General features: G+C 36.5%; 1 protein-coding gene across 1 annotated transcript; it reads right to left on the bottom strand.

The window, feature by feature from the left end:
* Window positions 1–420: 420 nt before the first annotated feature.
* LOC107691100 (von Willebrand factor A domain-containing protein 7-like) lies at window positions 421–3,325 on the bottom strand. The gene is made up of 7 exons (XM_016489577.1): window positions 3,306–3,325; window positions 2,950–3,147; window positions 2,180–2,452; window positions 1,989–2,082; window positions 1,723–1,842; window positions 1,084–1,273; window positions 421–566 (listed from the first exon to the last, which is right to left on the bottom strand). Exons 2-7 carry the CDS (start codon window positions 3,103–3,105, stop codon window positions 452–454), a joined length of 948 nt encoding a protein of 315 aa, XP_016345063.1. The 5' UTR covers window positions 3,106–3,147; window positions 3,306–3,325; the 3' UTR covers window positions 421–451.
* Window positions 3,326–8,788: the final 5,463 nt, after the last annotated feature.

Raw genomic sequence — 8,788 nt, 5'->3', positions numbered from 1 at the left:
CAATCATACAGTAACAGCATCCGGAGATCCATGGTCATACCAAGAAATGCAGCAATTGCTCGTTATCACAATGATATTGAGCAAGGTGTTCAAACATATGGATGTGTAATCATGAAGAACGGCTAGTCTGCGTTCACTGAAGAAATCAGGATTTATTCAACTTGAAAAATAAGGAGAAAAATGTAAATTTTGCTGTATTTCATATCTTAAGAAATATGTGAATATGTGAAATTGTGATGATTCACCTAAATTAGATGTTGATACTGTTTACTGTCTATTTGCCTTACTATACTGTAATTTGTTATGGCTATTTCATAAATGTATGTGTACCAAATTAACTGCAGTTTATTGTCAGTTATTTATTTTGTCAATAAACTGAGTTTATATATATATATACTGTATATAGATGCATATAGTGATCTGAATGCATAATTTAATGCACGTTTTAATTTTAAACTTCCACATCTGAATCCTTAGTTGCATCTGGATATCTTGATTTGAGTTTAAACAAAGAAAAACGAGTTTTCCATTCGCCCGTTGGCTTTTCCATATGAAGCCCCATCAATCTGAGAGAAAGAGAGAAAAAAATAGTTAATGGTTAATTATTGGCTGCAGAGACATTGAAACCACTTAAAGGGGTCATATGATGCGATTTCAATTGTTCCTTTCTCTTTGGAGTGTTACAAGCTCTTGGTGCATAAAGAAGATCTGTAAAGTTGTAAAGACTAAAGTCTCAAATCCAAACGATGAGCTTTGTAAAAATCGACGCGTTTCAGAAAGGCGGGGCATAGAGGAGAAACAATAATGTACAGTATGTGGAAAATAATGTGTTTTTTGAACCTTAAACCGCATAAACACTTTTCATTACACCAAATACACAAAATAATGTTCTTTTTAGCAGCATCACATGACCCCTTTAAATGTTCACATTCAAACTATCATGTTAATTCTTTTGTATTTTGTTGGACAGTTCATGTGATGCTAATGCATTGGATTTTAGCTGATTTCTTTTCTTGGCTCATAAAAAGTGATAATATACATGTACTTTTGACATTTTAGTGTGAGTTAATCCCCCATATGTACCTAAAGAAGTTGGCTTCATTATTATTCTTCCAGATCTTCTCCAGCAGCTGCACACTGGCATCAATGGCAACATCTGCAGCTTTATTATGCAGTGAACCATGGCTGGAATCACTGGCATCCTTATTGATTCCATCCAGGCTTTTCGTTAGGCCAGCTGTGATGTCTCCAGGACCTCCGTGGCTACATTTCCCTGTCAAGAAATTAAAAAAATAAGCATCATGACGACTTGTACTGTACTAAATGTAGCTTATATCTGTATATAAGGGGGAAGTCGTGGCCTAATGGTTAGAGAGTTGGACTCGTAACCCAAAGGTTGCGGGCTCGAGTCTCGTACCGGCAGGGATTGTAGGTGGGGGGAGTGAATGTACAGCGCTCTCTCCCACCTTCAATACCACGACTGAGGTGCCCTTGAGCAAGGCACCGAACCCCCAACTGCTCCCTGGGTGCCGCAGCATAAATGGCTGCCCACTGCTCCGGGTGTGTGTTCACGGTGTGTGTGTGTTCACTGCTGTGTGTGTGCACTTTGGATGGGTTAAAATGCAGAGCACTAATTCCAAGTATGGGTCACCATACTTGGCCACATGTCACTTTCACTTTCACTTTCATATTTCCTGATGCTCCATCAAATTTGAAAGTTACCTTTTGGTTTCTTTTTTATTCCGAAGTATCCTGAAGTCAGAATGTTTTCGTCAATAATGTTCTTCAGAATGTTTCCCTCACAGTTCTTAGTTGGACACTCACAGGTTTCTTGGTTTGGCTCTGGAGGGAGAATATGCAAATGAAATGGAGGAGAACGTAAAGTTTCTCGAGAGAATGCAAAAGTATTTTCCTCCCATCTTCTGTTTTACAACCACTAGTAACTTTCAGGGCTCCGTACACACACACACACACGCACAAACACTTACTTGCAGGGTTAGGTATGTTCTCTTCTGAATTGATCAGGGCAGTACAGGGTTTGGTGTTTCCCAGCTCTATCCAGTTACTGTGGCTGTAGAAATCCTTTCATTTACCAAACGACACGCATACGAGTTAGTGCATTTATTCGTTCGCATTTTAGTCACATACCAGCTACACAGATCTACACGATCGGACTCACTTGTAAAGTATGCAGAATCTTTCCAAGCTTCTTTCGCGCATCTGCAAATTTATTTTTTCTGATGTCTTTCGTGATGTCCTCCACTCCCTTGATTATGAGCATTTTCCCGTCCACAAACTTCTCGGCGTGAAAATGGTATTTTGCTTCGAGGAGATGGTCAACGTCGGTCTTCACATTGTAATAGGAGATCATTTTTATGCCTGTTTCAAAGTTCTTTGTAAATGCATCCTTTTTGCAGGACCTCGCCAGTGTCTCGGTGTCGAGTGGTTTTGGCTGTTCAACCAAAGAAATAAAAAAACAAAGTTATTATTATTAATTATAAACATTCAGTTCTGTGAAAGAAAGCCGTGACCAACACCAAGTTTTTCAGGTAACCTAAAAATGTGCTTTATCTAAATCAAATTCTTAAATGTCAAAAGGATTTTCTCTGACTAAATCAACTTAACAAATTTGATTTGCAGCAATGAGTTATTTTTATGGGATAAATCATTTAGAAATGTCATGTTTTTTTTGTTGTTTTTTTTGCAGAAATTTGCTGCCATATCCATCAATACCCAAACCATGTCTGTGCGCTTCATACTCAACATTTGGCTGATTTATTTATTTATTATTAATTTTGTCTTGGGATACATGAATTCTAATAAAAATAACTCTCTGCATATAAATAGATATTCAGAGTGTAACTAATCATTTTTAAGAATTGCCACTGAACACATTGTCTGATGAATGTCTGATGGATTCTCTCAAACAGATCACATATGTATCCATACCTTTGTGAAGCCTTCAACACACTCGCAGACCTTTGCGGTAGCACGCAGAATGGCAATTCTTGTGATGTCTTGATGAGTTTTTGAATTGCCTTTCCTCAAAATGAGAAAGGCCTGAGCAACAATCAGAAGACTCCAAAGAAGCAATATTCGTCTCATTTTCAGATGATTAGGAATATGAAGACTCACAATATCACTGCTCTTTTGGAAAACACAGAATAGATGCTGTGCAGGTTTTAGTCAAACGTTCTAAAGCGATGAAAATAAATATCAGTAGAATACTCTAAAAAACTCTGTTATATTTTAGGTTGTTTGGTGTTCCTTACAGGATTGCAGTGAGCATGCATGTGGATACTTACCCCCAACGTCCTCAACGTTTCCTCAGCTTCCCTGAAGCTAATCTTGAACTAGTGAGCAGAAATTTATATACAGAATACACTGTCATTTGAATTCATCTGGAAAATTTGTTTAAAGTTATATGCTTTTGCATAGATATGACTTCAGAAGACTTGGCCTGTGTATGCTGACTTTAAAGAATGTGACCGTTTTCTGTGTCAAGACCAGCTGTGGCGAGGCCAGAAATCTCCCAGCAACTCATAATTTATATAAACTATCCTTTGAAAAAGTCTAATTATACACTACAAGGTTTACTCAGGTACAGCATATAACAATGAAGCTACTTCAGGGCAATGTCTCATATATATATATATATATATATATAATTATACATTTATGTAATTAATAATTTAATCAGAACCGAAGAACAGTTTTATGGGACAAAATCAATGTTTGACAGCATTGGGATGAATGAACATCACATTTAGGATGACAACATACGAATTAAACAAAACAACAACAACAATAAAACTAGAATATTGTCTACATTTCTAAAATTTTATAAGTGATGAACTAAACAGCCCGCTGTATCTTTTCGTAATCTGTTTATTTAAAACCGTCCAAATGAAGTGATTCACTAGAATGAATCGGATTTTCCAAAACTACATATGACAGAGAGGGCCGATGATGAACCGATTCACTAGATCGAAGCTTTCCATATATACGAGATAGACCCGTTTAGGACGAAACGATTCATTAGTGAACCGGTTCGTCCTAAACAGGTCTCTCATATATCATATAAGCTACATTGAAAGTAGCTGAGCTAATCTGAAAACTAGGCCTACTTGTGTGTTTGGATAAGGACTCACAGAATATTTAATTTCCATTGTTACCATTAATTCTGTAACCGTTTACCCACAGACCACAAGACAATGTTGTTTTTACTGTGGCAGAGGTAATTACTCTGGGAATGAGGCAAAGCGACACAGCATGAAGGAGGTATCTGCGACGGTTCGATGCGGTTCGAGTTTATAGAAATAGCTTCCCAGATAGCACAGGTACGTCTGCAAGATGTCTGTTAAAGATCGCTTCATCTGGAAAGCATCTGCTGTGTACAAACATCTGACAGACGTCTCTAAGATGTCAGTTTTACAAACATTCTAAATCATAAACATCTTAAAGACATCTTCTAAACGTCTATTTGACATCTGATAGGAAACGTCCTCTAGACGTATTACAGATGAGCAAACACTCTAAAAAATACGTCTTGCAGATGTAAATGCAGACGTTAAAGTCTCTGTGATGTACGAGTGCTATCGGGTTTAGCGGCTCTCTGACACGGAGCGGATCGTTTTGGTGCGAATTATTATCAACATATTCTGATGCCGAACTAGATGTAAAGTTGAACCCTAAAACATTAACAGGCATTATGGTTTTACAGTTATCGTATAAATTTGTATTCTTATCAAAATAAGTACAGACTATAAAACAGATTATGTGGCTTGTATTACTCTTGTTCAAATGGCTGCATGAGCCGTGATGTCAAAAACAGCAGATGTAACAGGTATGGAAAGTAATGTTAATTTCATATGTAGAATTACACAAATGTTCACGATGTATACCTGATATGCCTGTCTGTGTGTGCAACTTCCCCTTTACATTTCTGACAGCAGCGTTAGTCTTAATTTCCTGTCTTTGCACCTCCTCTTCCCTTTCTGCACTGTCTCTGCATGGGAGAGGTGGGTTTCTAATGAGCTCTGATTAATCTAATTTCATCTTTGCTTTAAGAAGCACTTTTATACTCTGTTTAAATCATATTTGTGACATTATTTTATATGTATATTTGATTATTTCTGTATTTTCACTAAGTTTGATCAGTTTTCTGTCAATCAATGCACTTGAAGCACATGCTAATTGCATTGCACTTTACATTCATTTAACAGAAAAGACAAGAAGGGCGAAAACACACTGTAAAGACTGTTTTATGTTTTATCAGGTATGCTGTTTTGTCACTCCTTAAATTAATTTTGTATGCCAGTTTTATACCATTTTCTCTGCCCTTTCTGCACTGTCTCTGCATGGGAGAGAAAAGACAAGAAGGGCGAAAACACACTGTAAAGACTGTTTTATGTTTTATCAGTAAAAGAAGAGTCGAACCGTCAGCTGATGTCCGTCTGGTTACTACTCATTGGAAAAAAACACAACGCAGATTACACCGGTTACACAGACACAGAAAAATATTAATCTATTTAACACTTTTTAAGACTTACCTAAAGTATGTGTGTACATTAAAAAAAATACAACCCCTAATAAATCTAATTCATTACAATTCCAGAACATTTTCTCACTATTAAATTTAATTTTGTGGACTTAATGGATTTTGCTTGAACTTAATTTTTGCTGCAGATTTCAGGTTTTTGCTTTGCTATACCGACTGTAAGGAGAGTATAATGCTGAAATTTTTTTTTTTTTTTTTTTTTTTTTTTTGCACAAGATGAATATAAAGGGAGATCTGTTATTGTTTAATGTTCTGTTATGTTTATGTTTCTCTATATGTCTATGTATGGCTCTTAACGTTTCCTTTTTGTTTTATATGTTTGCAATACTGTAAATTCTGCAAATAGCGACCAAATAAAAAATAAAAAAAACCTTCATTGCATTCTTAGAACTCTGGCAATGATTTCAAAGTGGTTTAAAAGCAATATACCATTATAATAATAACCATTTATGACATCATCAAAGCAGGGGTTCTAATCCTGTTCCTGCAGATCCACCTTCCTGCAAAGTTCAACTCCAAACGCTCCTGAAGTAATTAATTAAGATCTTCAGGAGCGCGTGATGATTACAGACAGGTGTGTGTGATCAGGGCTGGGACTGAAGTCTGCGGGTGGGTAGATCTCCAGGAGCAGGATTAGGCACCCCTGCTTTAAAGTTTCATGTCAATATATGTTGAAGCCTTTTAAATCAGAGTCAGAAATCAGAAAGAGCTGATACAGATGTGCAGTCCTGAGGTGTGTTATGTGTTGTTCAGGTGGGATATGGCCTGAGCGGAAAAAGAGGGACTGTCCCTTGTGTCTGGCTGTTTTGGTGCTCAGTGCTCCGGCCAGCCTTCCTTTTTTTACATATTAACATGTCATGCAATTACATTTGATTAATAATTGTATATGACAATATTATTTTGTTTTATTGCTAACACTACAGATGGGTACAATGGGGTTAAAGGGGAACCTTAAGGAAAATGTGCTTCTCACTACAATCTGTATTGTTAAAAGCGCTATATAAATAAAGGTGACTTGACTTGACTTGACTACTTGTTTTCATTGAACATTAATGGAGTGACACATTTTGTGGGAAAATAACCCATAACAGTGGTTTGTTCATCCATCCATTTTTGGTGTCTTCATTTTTAAGGCCCTATGGTTCAATCCCAGACATATGGGGTATTTCTCTACAATGTATTTATTTTTTTCTTTTCTGGAGTCAAACAGAAACGGTGCTGCTATATTGGCTAATAGTTATAAATTAACTATTATAGATTAAAATTTTACATTATAACAACAAATGAAGCTAATAATATCTGCCTTCTGTGTTTAGATTAGATCAGAGAAACATTAAAAGAACTTTACATTTTTCTTAGTGTAACTTTGTGTAGCTTTAAAAAGACCTTCAGCAAACTCTTTGACATTTGCATAGACACTCAATTTCAGTCACCTTTGCATTCAAGGAAACAAGTTTAATATCTGATCTACATTTTCCTAAACTATCTAGTGCTAAAAACTGAATAGTGGAATAGTGTCAGATGCAATAACCTATATGACCTCTATGGTATTCCTGTTACAAAATACATTTGCACGTTATTATGTTGTGATTGACTTGACTGATTGCACAGACACTATTGGAAGAGAGCTGAACTGGATGATGACATCACTGAATCATCAACGAACTGACTTTAGCTGGAAAAAATTACTCTGTTATTATCTTCTTGCATTATTGACAAACTATTTTCCTGTTTGACACTGTATAGCTGCTTTGACACAATCAGTATTGTATGAAGCGCTATACAGATAAAGGTGACTTGACTTGATCACAAATTATGATTCTGCTGATCATGAGAAAAAATATGAATGACAGGACGAAACATAGAGACTTAAAAATGTTATTTAATGCACGTCTTAAGTATGCTCTTTGCACACTGGCATTAAACCTTCACAAATTCATCCTTAGTTGCATCGGGATATCTTTTATAGTCTCGCGAGAACCAAGTTTTCTTTACAGCAAAGGAAAACCAGTCTCCTCTTGGCTTATATTGAAATCCTCTGACATATTTCTTTACAAACCCTCATTTTGTACTTCATGACTGGAGTTTTGTTTTGCTCTCTCCTCTGCGCTTCTGCGTTCGTCACTTCTCACCAGAGCTTACGCTACGCCTACGTCCTGATAATATGGAGAAACTTTTAAAAGAATTTAATTTACCTACACTGTCTGTTTATAACAGTTAAGAGCTGTATTCAAGATTGAATATGATCTATTGATGAATACATGAGAACCACGAATTTAAAGAATGTAAATTCATAATAAATAGTAACAATGAAGTGTGGTTGTTATGTTATAGAGATACTGGCTTCCACTAAAACAGTTCATCAAAATGGCAGTGAACTAAAAGTTCTTGCATAAAGCAACAACTTAAATATCTCAGTCATCTCTAGCCATCATGTCCAGGCATTTCTACTGAGTAGCTACTTGGGGGACAGATTTCATGCTGTTAAATGAGATTTGTGCTGTGACGTTTTCCTGACAAGGCTTAAAGAGACGAAAATAAATGGCAGAATCATTGCCAAAAACAAAGATGGAGGAAGAGATACAGCATAGAACAGGGGTTCTCAAACTTTTACACTGGAGAACATTTTCCAAGGACCGCCTCATAATTATAACAGTGATTAAGCATATGCTATACTACAAAGGATTAGTTCACTTCCGGAATAAAAATTCAGATAATTTACTCACCCCCATGCCATCCAAGTTGTTCATGTCTTTCTGTCTTCAGTCGCAAAGAAATTAAGGTTCCGGTTTCAGTGGGCGGGAACAACAGTCGCAAAGCGGATCCGGGCCGTGTCTATGGAAACGAGCACACTGATTTTTTTTCTCAAGTTCAGAAGACGCCGAGGCGGCCATCGTCTGTACGCTCTTACCTCAAAAACTTCACCAAGGTAAGTCACACGGTGTGATCAAACTGTTCTATTGATAAATTAATTCCTTATTATGCTGTTTACGTACTCGTTAACTTAAAGGTTTGGAGTTATATAGTTAGTATATTGCTCCTTAGGTCGGTGTTGGATTGTAATTTTAGCGAACTCTTATGTTATCAGAGGGCTTGCTAACATGAAGAAGACGGTCCAGACCCTTGTGAAAAAGAAGTGCACTTAAGTATACCTTTTTAAAGTGTACTTATTGCACAAATAATGTACTTTAAAAGGACACACATAAGTGTGAATTAAATGTAATGTTT

This window comes from Sinocyclocheilus anshuiensis, unplaced genomic scaffold (assembly GCF_001515605.1).
Source record: "Sinocyclocheilus anshuiensis isolate Anshui unplaced genomic scaffold, SAMN03320099.WGS_v1.1 scaffold30, whole genome shotgun sequence".
Classification (NCBI taxonomy): Eukaryota; Metazoa; Chordata; class Actinopteri; order Cypriniformes; family Cyprinidae; genus Sinocyclocheilus; species Sinocyclocheilus anshuiensis.
This window is presented reverse-complemented; position numbering and strand designations above follow the sequence as displayed.

Bases quoted from the DNA above. Each gene is read 5' to 3' on its own strand.
- LOC107691100 (XM_016489577.1), bottom strand. From the start codon at position 3,105: ATGAGACGAATATTGCTTCTTTGGAGTCTTCTGATTGTTGCTCAGGCC. The intron at 2,453-2,949 runs GTATGGATACAT...TTGGTTGAACAG, and splicing joins GTGTTGAAGGCTTCACAAAG to CCAAAACCACTCGACACCGA. The intron at 567-1,083 runs GTACATATGGGG...TCTTTCTCTCAG, and splicing joins AATGAAGCCAACTTCTTTAG to ATTGATGGGGCTTCATATGG.